This window comes from Schistocerca cancellata, chromosome 8, assembly GCF_023864275.1.
Source record: "Schistocerca cancellata isolate TAMUIC-IGC-003103 chromosome 8, iqSchCanc2.1, whole genome shotgun sequence".
NCBI lineage: Eukaryota > Metazoa > Arthropoda > Insecta > Orthoptera > Acrididae > Schistocerca > Schistocerca cancellata.
In genome coordinates this window covers 317918865-317943940 of record NC_064633.1, presented here as the reverse complement: position 1 = coordinate 317943940, position 25076 = coordinate 317918865, and the positions used below count along the sequence as shown (strand labels likewise).

The 25076-nt window shown below is 44.0% G+C and overlaps 1 protein-coding gene across 1 annotated transcript in view; it reads left to right on the top strand.

Moving 5' to 3' along the window:
- Nucleotides 1-5661: 5661 nt before the first annotated feature.
- LOC126094890 (uncharacterized) overlaps nucleotides 5662-25076 on the top strand; it is a 34518-nt gene continuing 15103 nt past the window's right edge. The window contains exons 1-2 of the mRNA XM_049909527.1: nucleotides 5662-5743; nucleotides 22783-22952. Of these exons, the coding sequence (XP_049765484.1) occupies nucleotides 5695-5743; nucleotides 22783-22952 (219 nt within the window). The 5' untranslated portion in view covers nucleotides 5662-5694. The remainder of the gene's footprint in view (nucleotides 5744-22782; nucleotides 22953-25076) is intronic.

Sequence of the window (25076 nt, the reverse complement as noted above, 5' to 3'; positions counted from 1 at the left end):
TCATTCGATGACTGCCCTGCTTCGAAATTGTTCAGTTTTAAATGTTTCGGCCCGACTCCGGTACAGACTGCCCCACACAGTGAATTTCTTAGTTGTTGATCCCATATAGTTGGCGAGGTTGCAGCACTATAAAGATCGCGGCCATCTACGACACGTTATGTGGTACACAACGATCGACTGACACAGGAATAAAAAGTACGTTCTTCCATTTCATTCGTTATCACTGCACGTTCACGAAACGTCCGGCCACTGCATGTCTATACGGCCTTCCCAAAAAACCTAGGATACTCTTCATGAATTTTCGATTGTTTTGTTATATACGTTTTCGCTATCTCGCGACCATCTTCCGTTCTGTTTCTCGTACTAAGTTATATGCTGACTGGAATTCTGTTTGACCAATCTTTTACGATCTCTGGACCTCCTTGCAGTTAGGTAGACGAGTGCCTCAATACGAATAGCTGTACTGTATGTGTAACCAAAATGGATTGGTGTTCATGGGGAGATCAGTCGAAAGAGGTCATCGGCGTTTCAAGTAGTTTTATGGTCAGCAGAAAGTCTGAATCCAGAATGAGCTTTAATTCTGCAGCAAAGAGAGCACTGATCTGAAACTTTGTGGCAGATTAAAAAAGTGTGTACCTGACCGGGCCTCTACCCTAGGACCTTTGCTTTTCGCAGGCATGTGCTCTATCGACTGAGGTAGCCAAGAACGACTCATGATCCACCTTCACAGCTCTACTTCCGCCAGAACCTCTAGGCAAAGCCTCGTTTCGAATCCCTGTCCGGCACACAGTTTCAATCTGCCATGAAGTTGAGACTATCTGAATGGCTGGCTCATTTGTCATTTTTGGAGTAACAAACCAGGCCTTGGTATGTTGGACACAAACACACACAAACACACAAACACAAACACACACACACACACACACACACACACACACACACACACACCTATCCACGCAAACGAATCAACGACTTTAACCTGCCGGTAAAGACTGGGATGTCTATGGATTTACTGCGAAAGGTACAGATAGACAGTCATGCGAAATATTTTTGAACACATTTTCTGAAAATTGTTTCGAGCAGCTAGCTCGACAGCCCACACGCAATATATATATCTTAGACCCTGTAGCTACAAATAGGCCGGACTTATAGACAATGTCAGTATAGAATCGGGGATTAGCTATCATGTCATTACAGCAACTATGATTACAAAAATTAATAAACCAGTCAAGAAGGCGAGGACAGTGTTTCTGCTAGATAGAGCAAAAATATGAAATGTATGTATAGCATTGTTGGCAGAAGGCCCCATTCGGGGAAACTCGGCCATCAAGTGCAAATCTTATCACAGTAGACGCCACATTGGGCAACTTGCGCGCCGGTGATGAGGATGAAATGATGAGGACAACACAACACCCAGTCCCCGAACGGAGAAAATCTCCAACCCAGCCAGGAATCGAACCTGGTCCCTTTTGCATGCGAGTTGAGCACCTTACCACCCAGCTAAGCAGGAGGACTAAATAGAGCAGATAAGCAGTTATTAACTTCTTCCTTAGATAGTGAAATGGCACGACTTAGTACAAGTAAGGTGGATGTAGAAGAGTTGTGGGCAAAGTTTAAGCAGATTGTAAATCGTGGTCTGGAGAGTTACATGCCTAGTAAGTGGACAAAGGGTGGAAAAGACGCGCCATGGTTTAATAACGAAATTCGTAAGATGCTAAGGAAGCAGAGGCCTTTGCACTCTAGGTTCAAAAGTGGACGCGCAAAGGACGACAAGTAAAGATTAGTAGAGATTCGTGCGTCTGTAGAAAGATCTATGTGCGAAGCGTACAACGGCTACCACCGTCACATCTTAGGAAAAGATCTGGCAGAGAACCAGAGGAAATTCTGATCTTATGTACAAGCGCTAAGCGGGTCTAAGGCTTCCATTCAGTCCATTGTTGACCAGTCTGGTGTGGCAGCTGAAGACAGCAAAACAAAAGGCGAAGTTTCAAATTTCACGTTCGATAAACCGTTCACGTAGGACAGACTCCCGTATGGACGACATAGAAGTAAGCATGCCTGACATAGAGAAGCAACTTAAAGAATTGAAAACAAATGAATCACCACGTCCAGATGGAATCCCATTTCGATTTTACAATTTACTACGGCATTGACCCCTTACCTATTGTGCATTTATTGTGAACCACTAGCCCAGCAGAAAGTCCCAAGCGACTGGAAAAAGTGCAGGTGACTCCAATATATAAGAAAGATAAAAGAACTAACTCGTAAAAAAACTTCTGTTTGCTGCTGAATCCTTGCGTACATTCTCAAGTTGAATATAGTGAACTTTCTTGAGGCTAAGCAGCTTATGTCCACGAATCAACATGGTTTTAGAAAGCATCGCTCGTGCGAAACTCAGCTTGCCCTTTTCTCACATGATATACTGAGACTATGGATGAAGGGCAACAGGCAGATTCCATATATCAAGATTTCCGGAAAGCATTTGACGCGGTACCCCGTTGACCCCGTTGCAGACTGTTAACGAAGGTACGAGTATACAGGGTGGTCCATTGATCTTGACCGGGCCAAATATCTCACGAAAAAGCGTCAAACGAAAGAACTACTAAGAACGAAACTTGTTTAGCTTGAAGGGGGAAACCTGATGGCGCTATGGTTAGCCCGCTAGTTGGCGCTGCCATAGGTCAGACGTATATCAACTGCGTATTTTTTAAATAGGAACCCCCATTTTTTATTACATATTCGTGTAGTACGTAAAGAAATATGAATGTTTCAGTTGGACCACTTTTTTTGCTTTGTGACAGATGGCGCTGTAATAGCCATAAACATATGGCTCACAATTTTAGACGAACAGTTGGTAACCGGTACGTTTTTTTAAGTTAAAATACAGAACGTAGGTGCGTATGAACATTTTATTTCGGTTGTTCCAATGTGATACATGTACCTTTGTGAACTTATTTCTGAGAACGCATGCTGTTACGGCGTGGTTACCTGTAAATACTACATTAATGCAATAAATGCTCAAAATGATGTCCGTCAACCTCAATGTATTTGGCAATACGTGTAACGACATTCCTCTCAACAGCTAGTAGTTCGTAGTTCGCCTTCCGTAATGTTCGCACATGCATTGACAATGCGCTGGCGCATGTTGTCAGGCGTTGTCAGTGGATCACGATACCAAATATCCTTCAACTTCCCCACAGAAAGAAATCCGGAGAAGTCAGATCCTGTGAAAGTGCGGGCTTCGACGACCAATCCACCTGTCGTGAAATGTGCTGTTCAATACCGCATCAACCGCACGCGAGCTATGTGCCGGACATTCATCATGTTGGAAGTACATCGCCATTGTGTCATGCAGTGAAACACCTTGTAGTAACATCGGTACAACATTACGCAGGAAATCAGCATACATTGCACCATTAAGATTGCCATTGATAAAATGGTGGCCAATTATCCGTCTTCCCATAATGCCGCACCAAACATTAACCCGCCAAGGTCGCTGATGTTCCACTTGTCACAGCCATCGTGGATTTTCCGTTGCCCAGTAGTGCATATTATGCCGGCTTACGTTACCGCTGTTGGTGAATGATGCTTCGTCGCTAAACAGAAGGCGTGCAAAAAATCTGTCATCGTCCCGTAATTTCTCTTGTGCCCAGTGGCAGAACTGTACACGACGTTCAAAGTCGTCGCCATACAATTCCTGGTGCACAGAAATATGGTACGGGTGCAATCGATGTTGATGTAGCATTCTCAACACCGACGTTTTTGAGATTCCCGATTCTCGCCCAATTTGTCTGCTACTGATGTGCGGATAAGCCGCGACAGCAGCTAAAACACCTACTTGGGCATCATCATTTATTGCAGGTCGTGGTTGACGTTTCACATGTGGCTGAACACTTCCTGTTTCCTTAAATAACGTAACTATCCGGTGAACGGTCCGGACAACTGGATGATTTCGTCCAGGATACCGAGTAGCATACACAGCACACGCCCGTTGGGATTTATGATCAAAATAGCCAGACATCAACGCGATATCGACCTTTTCCGCAATTGGTAAACGGTCTATTTTAACACGGGTATTGTATCACGAAGCAAAAACCGTACGCACTGGCGGAATGTTACGTGATACCACGTACTTACATGTTTGTGACTTACAGCGCCATCTGTCACAATGCGAAAAAAGTGGTCCAACTAAAACATTCATATTTCTTTACGTACTGCACGAATAGGTAATAAAAATGGGGGTTCCTATTTTAAAAAACGCAGTTGATATCCGTTTGACCTATGGCAGCGCCATCTAGCGGGCCAACCATAGCCCCATCTAGTTTCCCCCTTCAAGCTAGACGAGTTTCGTTCTTTGTAGTTTTTTCGTTTGATGCTTATTTCATGAGATATTTGGCCACGTCACTATTAATGGACCACCCTGTATAGAATAAGTTCACAGATATGTGAGTGGCTCGAAGACTTCTTAAATAATAGAAACCAGTATGTTGTCCACGATGTTGGGTGTTCATCAGAGAAGGGTATCGTCAGGAGTGCCTCAATGAAGTGAGATAGGACCGCTGCTGTTCTTTATACACATAAATGATTTGGTGGACAGCGTGGGCAGCAGTCTGTGGTTGTTTGCTGGTCATACCGTCGTGCACGGTAAGGGTCGAAGTTGAGTAACAGTAGGGAGATACAAGACGACTTTGACAAAATTTCCGGTTGGTGTGATGATTGGCGGCTAGCCCTAAATGTGAAAAAACGTAAGTTAATGCGGATGAGTAGGAAGAACAAACCTGTAATGTTAGGATGCAGTATTGTTAGTGTCCTGCTTGACACAGGCAAGTCGTATAAATATCTGGGCGTAACGTTGCAAAGCAATGTGAGGTGGAACGAGTATGTGGAAACTGTGATAGGAAAAGCAAATGGTCAACTTCGGTTTGTTGGGAGAATTTTAGGAAAGAAAGGAGATCACATATAGAACGCTGGCGTGACATATTTTTGAGTACCGCTCGCGTGTTTGAATCCGTATCTGGTCGGATTGAAGGAAGATATCGAAGCAATTCAGAGGAGGACTGCTAGATTTGTTACCGTTATGTTCGAACAGAACTGAAAAATGTTACGAAGAGACTTCTGGAACTCAAATAGGAATCTGTGGAGGGAAGATGGCGTTCTTTTCGGAAAACACTATTGAGAAAATTTAGAGAACCGACATTTGAAGTTGACTGCCGAACGATACTGCTGCCGCCAATATACATCGCGCTTAAGGACCATGAAGATAAGATAAGAGAAATTAGAGCTCATTCGTAGGCGTACAGACAGTCGTTTTTCCCTCGCTCTATTTGCCAATTGAACAGGAGGGGAAATGACAAGTAGTAGTACAGGGTACCCTCCGCCACGCACCTTTCGGTGGCTTACGGAATGTCTACGTAAATGTAGAACAAACACAGCCTTTCTGAACCGCCTCTTGTTGATTGTGCCTACATCCCAGAGATCAAATACCACATCGCTTAAAGTTCCTTTATTGATGACCTTAACTAGTCACATGACTGAACGAACTTGATCTCGGGCACGATATGCTTGCCGCTATCGGAGGTACTTTGTACTGTTGTGCGTGGGCTATCGAGAGATGCTGGAGGTCAGGTGACCAAGATCTCGCATATCTCAGTTGAAAGCGTCAGTTACGGAGAGCGCAGCGTAATCATTGCGGTGATGGCGAGCAAGACTTTATTCCTGGTCGCGCTTGTGATCGTGTCCTGTGGTGAGTTTCTGCAACTAAAATGATTTTTCTGATCCCTACTTCTTCCATTAAATCTGCATCTGTTTCGTCTTGTTACTGTAACTGTACACGCAGGCCCGATTAGATCCAACGCTCTGTATAGAATTTCCTATTTTTCCTTTAACTTTTCCTAGGTCTTTTAACGTAGCTTGCACTTTTGTTACTATGCCTGTTGAACAGTCATTTGCCCTATTGTACTTCGGATCTCACTGTAGCTGTCATACTTTCATCGGATATATTAACTACACGTAAATTTAATTAGAGCTTATCAGCTGTAACAGCAGCACACCTTACAAAATTAAGTAAAGTAAAGGTGTCTTCAACTCGTAGGTTCTTGTGAACGTTACAGTGCCTTAGTAGCCATGGTCCTATTTGAGATAACGAATCGTTGTCTTTTTTTTCGACCTTCGAAAAGTCAATAGTGTAGATTAATTACAGTTTAAAGTGGACACCAAATCTCGGTGCAGATTAGCATTTTCCACACAAACAAATCATTTCCAGAACTGAAAAACCGATGAGTGACAGAAGAAGTCCTAGGACAGGGAATCAAACAGGAGACCACCCGATTTGCAGTCTAGTACTTACCCACTAAGAAATCGAGCCCTATCATAATGAAGCACAGTAGCTTAAACTGCACTGAAGCCACAACGGTCATGGGAAACATCCTTATATTGTGTCGGCCCTCTTTTTGTTCGGCCTAGTGCGCTAACTCCGTGGCATGGACTTAACAAGTCGTTGGAAGTCCCCTGCAGTAATATTCGGCCATACTGCCTCTATAGCAGTACAGAATTGCGAAAATGTTGTAGGTGCAGGATTTTGTGCACGAATTGACCTCTCGGTTAAGTCCCATCAATAATCGACGGGAATCATATCGGGCGATTTGGGCGAACGAATCGTTCGCTCCAGAATGTTCTTAGAACCACTCGACTCGAGATATGTCCAAATATTTATTCACCAAGCATGTAGATTATGCAGTACTTGTATAAACTCCACAGTACCACAAAATATTTTTCCGCCTTTTAGGGCTACTTGTTCCGTCGGTATTTACATTCTGCTACTATATCGTGAGTTTCTCAGAAAGACCTTTCAACAGAGGCCCTTTTCGTCTTGCAGATTCTACTCGCAGTATAAATCTTTGGTAGTTATCTACCGTATTTCTGAATTTATCCTTATACTCGACGGTGTATCCTGGGATGGTACTAGTAACAGGTCTGTCGTGTATTCTTACTACCTTCTGTTTCGCTTATACAGGTCCAGACCTTCTTAGGCATGGGGTCATTGCTCATTGTCCAGTCTGTTTGTTGTTGTGCTCGTCATTCTGAAGACTGGTTTGATGTACCTCTCCATGTTACTCTATCTTGTGCAAGCCCTTTTTATCAGAACAACAACTGCAATCTACATCCTTGCTTAATGTTGTCTTACTCTCTAATTTTTACTCACCGCCTCCTCCCACACTTCCCTCGAGTACTAAATTGGTGATCTCATGATGCCTCAGAATGTGTCCTTTCAGTCGATACCTTCTTTCAGTCAGGTTGTGCCACAAACTTCTTTTCTCCCTAGTTCTGTTCAGTACGCCCTTATTAGTTACATCATATACTCACGTTCAGCGTTCATGGGTAGCATTACATTTCAACAGCTTCTGTTCTTTTCTTGCCTGAAGTGTTCATCGCTCATGTTTCAGTTACAAACGGGGCTGCACTCCAGACAAATACCTTCAGGAAATAGTTTCTAACACTCACATCTGTATTTGATGTCAATAAATTTATCTTCTTCACAGACGCTTTTCTTGCCGTTTCCAGTCTACATTATACATCCTCTCTACTTCGGCCGTCATCAGTTACTCTACTGCCCAAATATCAAAATTCATCCACATGTTTTAAAGTATAATTTCCCAACTTAACCCTCAAAGGAAACCATTAGTCGACATAAAAGTTTTCTGGATATGATACCGCGTCATAACGTATAAACCTACTGCTGCTGGAAAAAAACCAACGTTTCAGTCACGGTTGCAGCGACCTTCTTCTGGGCCGTCTTCCACTTTTCCCAGTTTCAGTCAGTCATTGCCGAATGCGCTCTCTGAAACTCTCAACAGCCTCTAGTTCTTTCACCTCATCCATGTCCCACTACCTCAATGTCCTACCTTTTTGTAATCTCTTCATTTTTAATCTGTAGTTTTTAAACAATAAATTGTGGGCAGAGTCCACATCCGCCCCGGGAAATGTCTAAAGTTTAAAATGTATTTTGAAACCTCTGTACTGCCATTTCATGATCAATCTGAAACCTCCAGTGTCTTCAAGTGTCTTCCACGTATTCAACCTTTTCAACAAGTATCTTAAAGCAACCGTTATCCCTGATTAAATTATGCTCTGTGCAAGATTCTACCAGGTGGCTTCGTCTTTCATTCCTTTCTCCAAGCCTATATCCATCTATTATTTTTCTTTCTCTTCCTTTTCCTGGTACCGAATTCGATTCCTGCCTCACAATTAACTTTTCCTCTCCCTTAACTATCTGAATAATTTCTTTATCTCATCATATATTTCTCCAGCCTCCTCATCATCCACGGACTATTTGGTATATAAATTTGTACTACTGTGGTGACTGTTGGCTTCGTGTCTATCTTGACTACGACAACGCATTCAATATGCTGTTGATAGTAGCTTACCTACATTCCTCTTATTCAGTATTAGACCTATTCCTGTATTATCCCTATTTGTTTTTTATTTATAATCCTATACTCACGTAACAAGAAATCCCGTTCCCCCTCCCACCGATCTTCACTGATTCCCACCATATCTAACTTTAGCCTGTCCATTTCCGATTCTAAATTTTCTAACCTATCTGCCCAATTAAGGGATCCAATATACCACTCTGCGACCCGTAGTGTGCTAGTATTGTTTTTCCTGATAACGACCTACACGGTATACTTTCTTCGGATGTTTTGCATCGTGGCTCTTCTTGTGTATTATAGGTTTTGGATACTACTTAAACGAAAAACGAATAGCTCTGTTTATTACGTGTCTCATAGGCAAGATTACATGGAGTTATTCATTTATACATTTACGGAAGTGGAAATTTTACAGCGTGAAACACCAGTCCAAAATTTCGAACTTTGTGCAGATGTTCATCACGTAACGGGTGTTAATGTTCATTTAATTCGGATCTGATTAACGACGTCCCCCGATAGCTACAATACTCTCTTTTATTCGTTGTGGCTTGGGAGCAAACGCCCTCTGAATGTCATCCTGAAGAATTTCTCGCCATGCCTGATACATATACCGCGTCATTTCAAGATGATTGACGGCCGGAGGTTTCTAGGACAGCAGACATCTTCCCATATCATCCCTGACATTCTCTATGGGCGACAAAATAGAGGACAGAACAGGCGACATTCCTAAAGGCATTTGCGGTGCGGTGGCGTCTTACAGTATCCTGGTGGATTATGACATTTGGTGTCCTGGTAATGAAGGATATCAAAACAAAACAGGGTTGCCACATGTGGCATTCAGTCTTCCATCAGCAATTACTAAATCAGTGTTGTAGCCATATCCAGTACCTCCCCACAATACTATGCCACGTACTCGATAATCGCTGCTTCCTACATTCTTTCACATTGTCGTTTGCAGGACCGTTAGCGTCGACGTGATCATCACAGACAGATGTCACTCAACGTTCCAGTTGTCTTTGGCTTAACAGCATCTTATCTGGGGTATGGTGTCAGTGGTAAACGTCACATGGTAAATCGAGATCCCAACCTTGTTTCCAGTAATATGTTCCCGTCATTTTGTGGTTAATTCTCTCCGGCTTTCAGCTCTTGTCTATTCCTCGGGGCCATTCGAACAATCCTACGATCTTTTTGTGGTGTGGTCCTTCTGAAAACATCTGTACCTACTCTACTTGGCACGCTGTTGTCCTGAATTTATCTCGTCACCATTTGTTCTGCAGTCACTGCACTATGGCCAACTGTCTGTGCTATTTGTCAGTATGATGTCCCATATCCCTCACACAGGGTTGTTAAAGTTAAGAGTGCAGCAACTCACGGACTTCTAGTGTGGGCTACAATTAAAGTTTGGCAGCGATACTTTGTAGATACGCTAATGCGTTAATTTGGAACCGATTTAAATTGAAAAAAGAAAAAAAGTTAGTTCCGATTTTGTCCACCAGGTGCAAATCTGGCGCTGTACAGCATCTCGTCGATGTCTCTGGAGCTCATATTGAACAAATTGTGTAAGCAGAGGTTAATAATAAAATCAGCATTAAGCCTTTCTCTCTTCTTTGACCATTTCTTCCAACGTCCCGTTCCTAATTCATTGCAAACGGGAAGATTTGTCTCTGTCTTTCTTGTATTCACAGCGAGAGATTTGTACTCGATGTCCAAATTTATTTCCAGCCTTAATCGGTTCTGCATTAACGCTTTAGTATATCTACAAAGTTTCTCTACAACACGATAATTAGGCCCCACACACTACCTTAGTGAATAGCTGCACTTTAATTGTAACCATCGGTACCAAAGACAGACTATCTCACCGTCAGAAAGTTGGCTATACGTTTCACGTACAAATCCTCTGCGCAAGCTCTGGTGCGATCTCCATCTGAAAAGATCCGTAACGTAAGACAGACCTAACAGTTGTCTTGCACTCACACCGTTCTTCATCTGTAGAAATGATTTTTTTCTGTCTAAATATGCCGGTAATAGCCTCACGTAAGTACGGAATTTTAATTAATATATCCAAAAGCCTTGGAAATGCTGGATCGTCAGTTTGGAAGCATTAGGTCAAAGGATTCATAGAGTGATTAATGTTTCGGTCAGTGAAGATTGTCGAAATTTTGAGAAAAATTAGAGTGAGCTTTAGGGCTAAACGGGTAACATATAATATGCAAAAGAAGCAGGAGGGAACATTAGTTTGGAAGACCAAGAACCAACTGTTCGGATCAAAAAGAGTGTATGACAGGGATGCAGTCTTTCGCTACTACTGTTCACTGTATATATTGAAGAAGTAATGACGGAAATAAAAGAAAGATTAAGAGAGGAATTAAAATTCAGGATGAAAGGATAGTAATGATAAGATTCGTTGATAACATTGCTATCCTCTATGACGGTGAAGTAGAATTACATGATCGGTTGAATAGAATGAACAGTTTAATGAGTACACCAAATGGAATGAGAGTAAGGCGAAGAGAATCGAAAGTAATTAGAAGTAGCAGAAAATATAACAGCGAGAAACTTAACAGAAGGATTGGGGATCACCAAGTACACGAAGTGAAGGAATTCTGTTACCTTGGAAGCAAGACAACCCATGACAGACGGAGGTAGGAGGATGTAAAAAGCAGACTAGCACTGTCAAAAAAGGCACTCTTGTCCAATATAAGTCTTCTGATATCAAACATTGACCTAAATTTGAGGAATAAATTTCTGAGTGTCTACATCTACAACAAAGCGTTGTACGGAAGAGAATGATGGACTGTGGCAAAACCAGAACGGAAGAAAATCGGAGTGTTTGAAATATGGTGCTACAAAATGATGTTGGAAATTGGATGAAGAATTGAGGAGATAATCTGCAGAATCAGCAAAGAAAGGAACACGTGGCAAACACTGACAAGAAGAGGGGGACAGGATGACGGGACGTGCGTTAAGGCATTAGTGAATAACTTCCATGGTGCTAGAGGGTGCTGCAAAGGGAGGAGACATACATCCAGCAAATAACTGAGGACGTGGATTGCCAGTGGTACTCTGAGGTGAAGAGGTTGGCACAGGAGAGGAATTCGTGACTGGCTGTATCAAACCAATTAGCAGACTAACGATTCAGCCTCCATTTCTGTTGGCCAATCAGTGACCAGCGCGAGCACTTTCTCCATCTTAGGTTTAGATGTAACAACTGATCCAATTCCTTTCCAAGGCTCTAACAGTCCAGTGTGCCAAAGAGATAGCTCTTATTACTGCGTCACTACAAAAATTCCGTCTGTGCACCTGAACTCAATATACGCGATTTGTTTTTCATCATGTATGTATCGCTGATATCGTTTTATAAACAACATGATAGCATTCCTAATCAGTAGATAGCATTCGCAATCAGTAGTTTGAGCTTACAGGTTAATCAATTAGTACAGCAAGGTCCGGTGGCTTGGAAGGAGATAAGCTTGACTGCACAGCTTAATACTGTCCCTTCTACCTGTACATCTAAGTATCTACTTCGCAAACCTTTGGACAGTGCGTAGAGATTTTATTTCTCATTCGATTCGTGTAATGAGCCAGAAAAATGACTATCTACATGGCTCTGCAGGCGCCCTAAACTCTATCCGATTCTCGTGCGCCCTCCGCGGGATCCGTGATGATGGCAGCGTAAAAATGGTCGTTGAATCTTCTCTGAAGATCTCTAAATTTACTCAACATACACTATGTGATCAAAAGTATCCGGACACACCCAAAAACACAGGTTCTTCATATTAGGTGCATTGTGCTGCCAGCTACTGCCAGGTGCTCCGTATCAGGGATCACAGTAGTCGTTAGGCATCGTAAGGCAGCAGAATGGGGCGCTCCACGGAACTCACGGACTTCGAACGTGGTCAGGTGATAGGGTGTCACTTGCGCCATACGTCTGTACGCGAGATTTACACACTACTAAACATCCACAGCTCCACTGTTTCTGATGTGATAGTGAAATGGAACGTGAAAGGACACGTAGAGCACAAAAGATTGCAGGCCGACCTCGTCGGTTGACTGACAGAGACTGCCGCCAGTTGAAGAGGGTCGGAATGCGTAATAGGAAGACATCTATCCAGGCCATCACACAGGAATTCCAAACTGCCTCAGGATCCACTGCAAGTACTATGACAGTCAGGCGCGAGGTGAGAAAACTGGGATTTCATGGTCGAGCGGCTGCTCATAAACCACACAACACGGCTCGCTTGGTGTAAGGAGCGTAAACATTGGACGGTTGCACAGTAGAAAAACGTTGTGTGGAGTGACGAATCACGGTTCACAATCTGGCGATCCGATGACAGGGTGTGGGTATGACGAATGCCCGGTGAACGTCATCTGCAAGCGTGTGTAGTGCCAACAGTAAAATTCTCAGGCTGTGGTATTATGGTGTGGTCAAGTTTTTCATGGAGGGAGCTTGCACCCCCTGTTTTGCGTGGCACTATCACAGCACAGGCCTACATTGATGGTTTAAGCACCTTCTTGCTTTCCACTCTTGAAGAGTAATTCGGGGATGGCGATTGCGTCTTTCAACGCTATCGAGTACCTGTTCATAACGCATGGCCTGTGGCGGAGTGGTTACAAGACAATAACATCCCTGTAATGGACGGACTTGCACAGAGTCCTGACCTGAATCCTATAGAACACCTTTGTGATGTTTTGGAACGACGACTTAGTGCCAGGCCTCACCGACCGACATCGATACCTCTCCTCAGTACAGCACTCCGTGAAGAATGGGCTGCCATTCCCCAAGAAACTTTTCAGCACTTGATTGAACGTGTGCCTGCGAGAGTGGAAGCTTTTATCAAGGCTAAAGGTGGGCCAACACCATGCCCAATTCCAGCATTACCGATGGAGGTCGCCATGAACTTGTAAGTCATTTTCAGCCATATGTACGGATACTTTTGATCACATAGTGTAGTTTCGCGAGAATAACACCACCTCTCTTTGACGATTCCCATTGTAGTTTCCAGAGCATTTCTTTACACTTCGGTACGGGCTGCACCGAATTGTGCTGCCTCCATAACTGAATGTTCGGCACAGATGACAGCTGTGCGGAAGACTTGGACTCGATTCGTGATACGACCTCGTTATGCCAGTTCAGGAGCTACTGGAATGAGTAACGGCTCCAAGTCAGGAAAGGCGGGAAAAAGTTGGGAGAGCGGTGTGCCGGCCACATGCAGCTCCATACCATGTCCGCATGATAGTGCAAGGCAAAGGATGACATGGCGGCCGGTCGACATACTTTGGACCTTCGAGGCCTGTAGCAGCAGACCGCATACCGAGTTTTTACGATCGCAGCAGAGCGTCTCTGAATTCTTTAGATGTCTTCTGTCTTGCCCATCAGATAATCACTCCAAACACTGGAACAATATTCTAGAATTGGTCGCACTGGCGTCTCGTATGCGATTTCCTTTAAAACTGCATTCTACTTTTCCAAGACCCTTCTCGGAAATCTAAGCCTTCCACTCCTAGTGCTGATTTTACGTGACCGTGGTCAAACAGCTACATACCGCCCTTTCCATGTCATATGTTGCGGAAAACTCGTTGTCTCCTTTGTCACTTGTAAACTGTAAAATTACACATATTTCGCGTTCCTCAAGAAGAGGTGTAAATGACTGAGGTGTTAATATCTCTGATAAATCTCATTTTTATAATGGATAAATAAGCAAGTGTCTCTCACAAAATGACTTTTCAAGTCTCGGATAGGTAAATTCACTTTGAAATACTTTTACATTTAATTTCCAACGTTGTAATGCATCGAAGTAAAACGAACGAACATTTTTTTTCTGACACGTAAAAATCAGCGGAAAATTTTCTTTATTGGGTTCACTCTTTAAAACCTGAAAAGAAGAGCTAGACGCATTTGGAAGACCTAGCTAATCTGTAATATTCTGTAGAAATAAATCTGTGCGAAAGTAGAGATAACAGAATTAAGCTCCGTACCTCTTGGAAGCTCAGGGAACATAAACAGAGAACTTTGGAAAAACAAAGACACACAAAGCTATTCGATAATTTAGGGTGAATAGTGGCATAAAGTTAAGACCAAACATACAGGATCTCCGGATAACTAATGCAATCTAATCCTTCTGAATCTGCTTATTGTATCCATCTCTTGGTCTCCCTCTACGTTTCTTATCCCCCACACTTCCCTCCAGTACTAAATTGGTGATCCCTTGAGTCTCAGAATCAGTCCCATCAACCGATCCCTTCTTTTGGTCAAATTGTGTTACAAATTCCCTGTCTCCCCAATTCTATTCAGTAGCTATTCATTAGTTACGTGATGTACGCATTTAGTCTTCAACATTCCTCTGTAGCACCACCTTTCAAAGGCTTCTATTCTCTTCTTATCCATATTCAAAATAAATTTATCTTCTTAAGAAACGCTTTTCTTGCCAATCTCAGTCTACAATTTATATCCTCTCTTCTATGGCCATCATTAGTTATTTCGCTGCACAGATATTAAAACTTATCTACTACTTAAAGTGTCTCCTTTCCTACACTATTTGTATCGGCAACCCTTGATTTAATTCGACTGCACTCCATTGTTCTTGTTTTGCTTCAGTTGATGTTCATCTTATACCCTCCTTTCAAGACACGTTCCATTCCGTTCAGCAGATATTCCATGTCTTTTGCTATCTCTGACAGAATTACAACGTCATCGACAAACCTCAAAGTTTTTATTTCTTCTCCCTGAAATTTAATTCCTACTCACTATTTTTCTCTGGTCTCCTTAACAGATTGAATGACCACGGAGATGGGCTACAACCCTGTGTCACTCCCTTCTCAGCCACTGCTTCCATTTCAGAATTTCAGACAGAGTATTCCAGTCAACATTTTCAAAAGCTTTCTCGAAGTCTACAAATACTATAAGCGCATGTTTGCCTTTGCCTAACCGATCTTCTAAGACAAGTCGTAGGATCAGCATCACCTCGCTTGTTCCTTCATTTCTCCGAGGTCCAAACCGGTCTTCCCGGAGGTCAGTTTCTACCATTTTCTCCATTCCTCTGTAAGGAATTCGTGTTAGTATTTCTCAGCCAAGGGTTATTAAACTGATAGATCGACAATTTTCACACTTAAGCACCTGATTTCTTTGTAATTAGAATTATTATATTCTTCTTGAAGTCTGAGGAATTTCGCCTGTTTCATACATCTTGTTTACCAGAAGAATGAGTTTTGTCAGGGCTGGCTCTCCCAAGGCTATGAGTAGTTCTGACGGAATGTCGTCTACTCCAGGCGCCTTGTTTCGACGTAGGTCTTTCAGTACTGTGTCAAGTTCATCTCATAGTATCATATATCCCATCTCATCTTCATCTACGTCTTCTTCCATTCCTATGATATTGCCCTCAAGTTCATATCCATTGTATAGACCCTCTACATACCTCTTCCACCTTTCTGCTTTCCCTCCTTTGTTTAGTACTGGCTTTCCATCTGAGCTCTTGATATTCGTATCAGTATACCGCACGAAACTCTTTCTTGCGTGGAAAGGTTTAAAACAGCCTAGATTAGCATTGATGCGTGGAAGAAATAGCTTTCGCAATGAATCCCATATGCAGTGGCTTACTCTGGAGAACTGCGCGTGGTGTCAGTCTTCTGCGATAGTAGCTCAAACAATCTCTGAATCTTGTAGCAGGATCCGATACCTAAGAACTTTCAAATGCTATGTGTAAGCAATAAAATGAGTTTCATGTGAACCCAAGCAATGCCGTCGGTCTCCTGTCAACGTTGTCTCAGGTGAAATAGGGCAGGAAGCACTGGCGGTGAACCTAAGGGTTAAAACTTAACCATATCCAACCGTGAGAGCGTTTTGAACATTTCATGTAAGAAACAGATTCTTGTGATACGCTGGTATGTTCTGTTCCTGTGTCTCTCCCATGATGAATGTATTGCGAAAAGTTGTAGGGAAAGAGTTCTACGCTTTCTGGACCATTTTCCTCTTCTATGTGTGTCCAGAATGTTGGTCGTACTGTTTTGTTATATCCTGTGTACTGTAAAACTACGTCTTCCTCTACTTCGCGAGAGGACCACAAGGATAATGATCCCGAAAGTGATACCATTCTCGATGTATTCGAGAATTCAATAGAAAGAAAGAGTTACCCACAGTGCAGCAGGTTGCGAAAAAAAAATCAACGCACCATGAAGGAATCGGACGCAAGTCGGTATACGGTATGTACATGTACATACAAGCAAATGCTTACTATTTCAGAAAAACAGGATGATTTATTCAAAAACAGGGTTTTACGAACTGAGAAAATCAATAATGCGTTGGCCGACCTTTGGTCCATATTCAAGCAGTTATGTGCTTTGATGTTCTCCTGAGTGATATCAAGCCAAATTATGTCCAACTGGAGAAGTAGATCGCCAAAATCGGAGATGCCTGGAGAGGTCGGCCTCCAAACGCTCTCAGTTGGGGAGAGATCTGGCGACTTTGGTGCGAAGGTAAGGTTGGCAGGCACGAAGACAAGCAGTAGAACCTCTCGTCCTGTGCAGTCGGGCATCGTTTTGCTGCAATGTAAACTCAGGACGTCTTGTCATGAATGGCAACAAAACAAGGCGTAGTCGATGTACCGCTGTGATAAAAGATGCTGCGGACGTCAACTAAAGTGGTCCTGCTTTGAAAAGAAATGACACCCCAGGCCAGCACTGCTAGTTGTCGGGTCGTTTGGCGGTTGACATCCCACCGCTATCAGGGGCGTCTCCAGACAAGTCTTTGGCCTGGAATCTCGTTGACAGGAGTGGAATTGTCTTCAGTGATGAGTCCTGCATCGAACTGAGCCAGAAAGACCAGCGAAGACTCTCTGGAGACTTTGCAGACAGCGGTGGGATACCAACCTGACTACCGCCCACCAGCCGTCCGGGCAGCCAGGACTGATGGTGTGAGTGTCATTTCCTTTCATAGCAGCATCATTTCGGTTGGAAATCGTGGCACCCTTACAGCACAGCGGTACGTCGACGTTATTCTACAGTCTGTTTTTTTGCCCTACGTGACAAGCCATCCTGGTCTTACCTTTCATCAAGATAATGCCAGCCTGCACACGGGAGAGTTTCTACTGTTTGTCTTGTGCTTGACAAAACCTACCTTGGCCAGCAAGGTCGCCGGATCCCTTCCCACTTGAGAAAATTTTGAACATTATGGACCGGGTCTCCCAACCTGCTCGGAATTTGACGATATGTGTACCAGCTGGACAGAATATGGCATGATATACCTCAGTAGGACATCCAACGAGTCTGTCTATCAATGCCAAGCCGCTTAACTGCTTTCACAAGGGCCAGAGGTGGACCAACGCGATATTTACTTGCTCAATTTGTGAAGCTATTTCTCTTGAATAAATCATACAAATTTTCTGAAATAATAGTGGTTTGCTTGTCTGTATATGTACATGTCATACACCGACTCCCGTCCCATTCAGATAATTCTTTCGGGGCGTGAAGTTTTTTTTTTTTTAATTTTTGTCTCAGAGTTTATATTCATATACAGATTTCGCAATTGTGATTTTTACATCAAGTAACGATGTCTGAAAAGATAAGGAGTCAAAATGGTTATATGGACATATGAATGGAAATGTATTGTGCCTCTGTACAGCAAAGCGTAGAGCACGATATGCTGTGATTGGCTACTGTTAGACAAGGTGTGCGAAGTGGCCATACGACTGTACCAACACATCCGATCCATCAGCTGCGATAGATGTTATCGATATTCCTCTACACGGAAACGCAGAAGTGTGCTCGAGCACCATCGTGTAGTAGAAGAACTATCCTTCTTACCACCAACGGCACGTCTTTTAGCCAGGAACACTGGGTGACCACCCGCAGGAAGTGCAGATGTACAATGAGGTGACAAAAGTCATGGGATAGCGATATGCACATGTCTCGACGGCGGTAGTATCCCGTGGTCAAGATTTATAAGGGCAGTGCGATAGTGGAGCTGTCATCTATACTCAGGTGATTCATGTGTAAAGATGTTCGACGTGACTACGGCCGCAAGGAGGGAATTAACAGACTTTTAACGCGGAATGTAGTAGGAGCTAGATGTGTGGGACATATTTAGGGAACCATTAGGAAATTAGATCCACAGTGTCAAGAGTGTGTGGAGAATACCTCTCACCGCTGACAACCCAGTGTCCGACGGCCTCCACTTAATGACTGGGAGCAGTGCCGTTTGCGTAGATTTGTCAGTGCTAACAGACAAGGTACACTGAGTGAAATAACAGAAGAAATCAATGTGGGTCGTATGACGAGCGTATCAGTTAGGAAAGTGCAGCGAAGCCGGCCGGGGTGTCAGAGCGGTTCTAAGCGCTACAGTCTGGAACCGCGCGACCGCTACGGTCGCAGGTTCGAATCCTGCCTCGGGCATGGATGTGTGTGATGTCCTTAGTTAGTTTTAAGTAGTTCTAAGTTCTAGGGGACTGATGACCTCAGAAGTCAAGTCCCATAGTGCTCAGAGCCATTTGAACCAAAGTGCAGCGAAATTGCCGGCCGCGGTGGTCTAGCGGTTCAGGCGCTCAGTCCGGAACCGCGCGACTGCTCCGGTCGCAGGTTCGAATCCTGCCTCGGGCATGGACGTGTGTGATGTCCTTAGGTTAGTTAGGTTTAAGTAGTTCTAAGTTCTAGGGGACTGATGACCACAGATGTTAAGTCCCATAGTGCTCAGAGCCATTTGAACCATTTTGCAGCGAAATTTGGCCTTAATGGGCTATGGCGGCATACCGACCCGAGTGTCTCAGCTGACATCACGACATCGCCAGGAGTGCCGGTCCCTGTCCATACTGGTTGGACCCTAGACAACCATAAAACCGTGGCCTGGTCAGATGAGTCACAATTCCAGTTGGTAAGAGTTGATGGTTCAAGTGTGGCGCAGACCCCACGAAACCATGAATCCAAGTTGTCAACAAGGCACTGTGGTGTCTCCATAATGGTGTGGAGTATGTTCAGCTGGAATAGACTGGGTCCTCGATCCAACTGAACCGACCAGTGACTGGGAATGATTATGTATGGCGACTTCCACTTGTAGCCATTCAAGTACGGAACTTTTATGGGCGACAACGTGCTATGTCATCGGACCTCAATTGTTCGCGATTGGTTTGAAAAACATTCAGGAAACTTCGAGCGAATGATTTGTTCACCCAACTCGCACGATATACCATCGAACATTTATGGAACATTATCGAGAGGTCAGTTCGCGCAAAAAATCCTCCACCGTCAACACTTTCACAATTATGGACGTCTATAGAGGCAGTACGGCTTAATGTTTCTGCAGAGGCTACCCACGACTTGAGTCGGTACCACATCGAGCTGCTGCATTACGCCGGGCAAAAGGATGTCTGACATGATCTTAGGAGGTATCCCGTAACTTGTGTCACTACAGTGTACCTCGCCTATGAGGGGTTGTGGATGACTGGACCCACAAGGCCGTCGCCAATCATCACCGCGAATACGTTGAGCTGAACCGGTACTGATGGTTCGCTGTCCTTACACCATACTATGAGGATGCTTCGTGGCCCACAGTGTTGTGGAGATTGACGATAACACTCCTTGTATAGGTAACATCTGTGAATAGCGTTCGTGACGGAATTCGTAGCACCGTAATGGGCTGTTACGCAAATCAGCGACAAAATTGTCGCCGCGGAGTCAAGTGTGTAGGTAATAAGTTGTGTATATGTTGAAAGTGATACGGAAAGTGGAAGTTGGGGTGGACAATGTTCCACATGGTTGTGCGGCTTACCCCATGCTGGTGGGCCAGCTATCGTGTGCTGATTGTTTTTGTTGTGGTCTTCAGTCCTGAGACTGGTTTGATGCAGCTCTCAATGCTACTCTATCCTGTGCAAACTGCTTCATCTCCCAGTACGTACTGCAGCCTACATCCTTCTGAATCTGCTTAGTGTATTCACCTCTTGGTCTCCCTCTACGTGTGTTGATATTGGTGTCATATTCTACAATGCACACCCCTGTTCCTCTAAGACCCGAGAACATACCAGCCGGGCAGGCCTATCATGGTTATCCCTTCCCGTGAATTGGCCTGTCTCACACTAACTACGAAACGCTGTCGCAAGTAGTTTGTGGGGCGGTTTCTGTCGTCGGGATACTTATCCCGATACAGTCGCCCATTGCCATTTGCCTGTTCGTGTGTAAGGACCATGTCGGCTTATTCCTTGCTGGCTTACTGGGCCGTCGTCTCTCAGCGCTGCACTACATGATACACGTCCACACCAGAGTCGGCAACAGCAGTGAAGCAGTTGCCGCCTGGCACCGATGCTGAGAGTGCCTTTGTTATGGACATTACTGCTGTCTCGAGTATGAACCTAAAACACAAGTACAAACAGAACATTCCCACTTGCCTGGTTTGTTCTTGTCGTAACTTTCCATCACTGAAACCTACAATGTCAAAAATCTTTCATGTCCACCTTCAAGTGAATGTATCTCCCATTGGAACGCATTTCTTTCCATATGTCTAGATGACTGTTTTATTCCTTATTCTCTCAGGAATCATTTCCTGTAGTTTGTCCACATTTACCAAAATCACCATGTATTTTCAATTGTCTGAGAAACTTTCTAGACACAGGCGAATTTTCCCTCCCAATGAAAACGGAAGTGTACTGAAAACTATCCATCGAGTTTATTTTCCGTTGTTCACGGACCATAATTTAATTTTAATTGCCCCCGTTGAGTGGCTTCCGGTGCTGGCAAACATCACTCCTGCTTCCATACGTACAGAGAAAGCAACCCAGGACATAGTAGAAAAAACTGAAGCAAACCCAAGGCTACCCATGCATGCCGACATGGGAGGACCCACGAGACTCGAGTCCAGGAAACCTATCGTCTGGAGCAGAGCATTGGGCACAGAGGGTCTCTATACTGAATGGAAGAATGCATGGCAGGGTCTGAGAAGAGGCGTCGTGGAAAACAATCACCTAATCCACGACCCAACCAAAAGGGTTGAAGGCTTCAATCTCAACGGGGAACACTGGTCGGCTCTAAACAGGTTTCGCACGGGAGTTGGACGATGCAGACAGCAAACAACCAAATGGGGCTATACAGACGATTCGTATTGTGACTGTGGCGAGGTGCAAACAATGGACCATCTTCTGGTTTGTAACATTCATGGTTTCAGAGACGGCTCTCTGATGTCGCTCCAGAAGTCAACGGACAATGCCAGGAAATGGCTCCATAATCTTAATGTTACTGTGTAATTAATTGTCTTCAATTTATGTGATTTTTGAAACTTCCTGGCAGATTAAAACTGTATGCCCAACCGAGACTCAAACACGGGACCTTTGCCTTTCGCGGGCAAGTGCTCTACCATCTGAGCTGCCGAAGCACGACTCACGCCCGGTCCCACAGCTTTACTTCTGCCAGTATCTCGTCTCCTACCTTCCAAACTTTACAGAAGCTCTCCTGCGAGCTTCTGTAAAGTTTGGAAGGTAGGAGACGAGATACTGGCAGAAGTAAAGCTGTGGGACCGGGCGTGAGTCGTGCTTCGGTAGCTCAGATGGTTTGCCGGCACGGGTAGCTCAGCGTGTTCGGTCAGAGAGATAGCTGCCCTCTGTAATAAAAAAACTGAGTTAATAGATCAACAACGAACTTAAAACGGTGTCTTGCGACGTCCGCCCCGATCAGATGCAACGAACGAAAACTAAAAAAGTGAAATTTAAAAAAAAAAGGATGGTAGAGCACTTGCCCGCGAAAGGCATAGGTCCCGAGTTCGAGTCTCGATCGGTCACACAGTTTTAATCTGCCAGGAAGTTTCATATCAGCGCACACTCCGCTGCAGAGTGAAAATCTCATTCTGGTATGTGATTTTTGTTCCATTTAATGTAATAATGTAGTTTCCCTGACATAATTGTAATGTAATAACTGATATAAATTGTTTCCACATTGTAAGTTCCAAACGTTTACTTTGATTTATATTAATCTTACCTGTTCTTTGTAAAATGTATCTGGCAGATCAAACGAGAAATAAAATAAACGGACCTTAAATTGGATGCGTGAGTTCTATGGGGTCACAAACGGAATAACATGGACCATTTTCGGAAGCCACGAGCAAATATCACGTTACTTCTTGGAGGGCAACTTTCTCGCCAGATCACAAATCTGTGGTTCCATTGTAGCTCATGTTGAAAAATGAGCCACCGTTCTCCCATAAACCTATTCCTACCTGATAAGCACTATTTCTGTGAGAGAGAAAGAGGCAGTTTGTCACAGTTAAATCTGTAGCTAAATTACGTCTCTGTAGTGCATGTATTACGCTGCATTGTGTTACTTCTAGCTCTAGGATGAATGATACCCAAGGAACATTACGGAAGTTTTTTTGGTGCTTTTTATTTCTTAGTGGACGCGTCTTGGCTCCCATGGACTCCTCAGCTGCAAGTAAGAAACGAGGAAGCTGTGGAGGTGCCCGGCAACGACTTCAACATCCACCACTTCAACGCTAGCACCATTTGCCTGCGACTGTCCACCGCTATCTCCATCGAGCTGCAGTACACGACCGCCGACAATCAGGTAAGTCTGCATGTTCCCAGGGATGCTCGGAACATTAGAAAGAGCTCATCACAAATTTTTTTTCTAGAGCGCTTGTATACTAAACGTGTGAGGTAGCTATAATTTCGCACCTTACAAGCACTAATCTACATACTGGGTGATCAAAAAGTCAGTATAAATTTGAAAACTGAATAAAACACGGAATAATGTAGATAGTGAGGTACAAATTGACACACATGCTTGGAATAACATGGGGTTTTATTAGAACCAAAAAAATACAAAAGTTCAAAAAATGTCCGACAGATGGCGCTTCATCTGATCAGAATAGCAATAAATAGCATAACAACGTAAGACAAAGCAGAGATGATGTTCTTTACAGGAAGTGCTCAATATGTCCACCATCATTCCTCAACAATAGCTGTAGTCGAGGAATAATGTTGTGAACAGCACTGTAAAGCATGTCCGGAGTTATGGTGAGGCATTGGCGTCGGATGTTGTCTTTCAGCATCCCTAGAGACGTCGGTCGATCACGATACACTTGCGACTTCAGGTAACCCCAAAGCCAATAATCGCACGGGCTGAGGTCTGAGGATCTGGGAGGCCAAGCATGACGAAAGTGGCGGCTGAGCACACGATCATCATCAAACGACGCGCGCAAGAGATCTTTCACGCGTCTAGCAATATGGGGTGGAGCGCCATCCTGCATAAACATCGTACGTTCCAGCAGGTGTTTATCAGCCAGGCTGGGGATGATGCGATTCTGTAACATATCGGCGTCCAGGGCCATCTGTCGGACATTTTGTGAACTTTGTTTGTTTTTGTTCTAATAAAACCCCATGTCATTTCAAGCATGTGTGTCAATTTTTACCTCTCTATCTAAATTATTCCGTGGTTTATTAAGTTTTCAAATTTATACTGACTTTTTGATCACCCGGTAGTTTGCCGTGATTTACAACCGGAACAAGGAATCATTTGGTAGGTTGTACATCGTATATATGAATATTCAAAGAAGACTGACTTTGTCACGTACACCTTGTAAATAACTGTTAACGCTTATTGTATGAAAGATGACGGAGTGTCTTTATTATCAAAACGGCGTAATGAATGATTGCCTATATTACTAGAGGTTGGAACGTCAGTGGAAATGAAACGGCAGGCATAACTAGAGCCCTGGGTGGAACATCCCGCACGGGTGTGTTGGTCCTGCTTCCTTCAGACGGACGGTCTGGGCACCTGAGCGCGGAAGTACAATACAGCGGCGGCTCGCCGGTATTGTAGTGGGACCGGAAGGATAACCGGATATACTACGGTAACTGTGGAAATCTTGGACGTAGCAGGGAGGAACGAGGAAGCGTTACCTCGGAAATCACAGGCTGGGTTATTTCCGAGGATTTTTACTCTGAGAAGCGTACTATTGTATGAGTATAGATATTCCCTCGCAAACTATCCGCGCTGGACGACAAAAGACTAAAATGTGGTTGGTCGGCGTTCGGAAGAATCTGCAGAGAGTGAGAATATACCATGGTTTCGAGAATATCATTGGCCTTCTGAGTTAAGGGGGAGGGGAGCCGAGTTTTGCTGGGAAGCCAGCAGTGGAGAGAAGAGGTCTTCCGTTTTGAGGGCCCACGTTTGAGAGTCGCTCAGTATCAGCTTTTGTTGGTACAGACGGACTTGCTGTATTTGCTCTCAGGAGATTTTATAATTAGAACGGCTGGGCACTGTACTGTTGCGAACTTATACGAGTCTGGACTTCGCCTCCGGGTTGCGAGTCGTCGTTGAGTGCGCAGCGTTCAGTGATTGAGAGCACTTGTTCTGTCCGTACTCACGTTGAGGCGTTATCTGAAACCCGTCCTTGTGTATGGGAGTTCGCGTTTCTCGTCTCTAGAACAGTGAGAGAGGAGAAGACGGTATTAGAGTGTACTAGTCAGAGCACCGCCTTCTGCCGTCCTAGTGTCTGAAAGAGTTTATTTTGTGGTTGGAGTTTTTCCATCATCGCACACGTGTACGAGAACCATCACTTCGACATACGGTGATATTGCTAATTGCTTCGGCTTATTAGGGCTATAAGGCTAAACAGCTGTGATCACACAAGTTTTATTTCCACTGAGGTTGAACACCACTGTAGATCATCTTTGAAAGTACTGT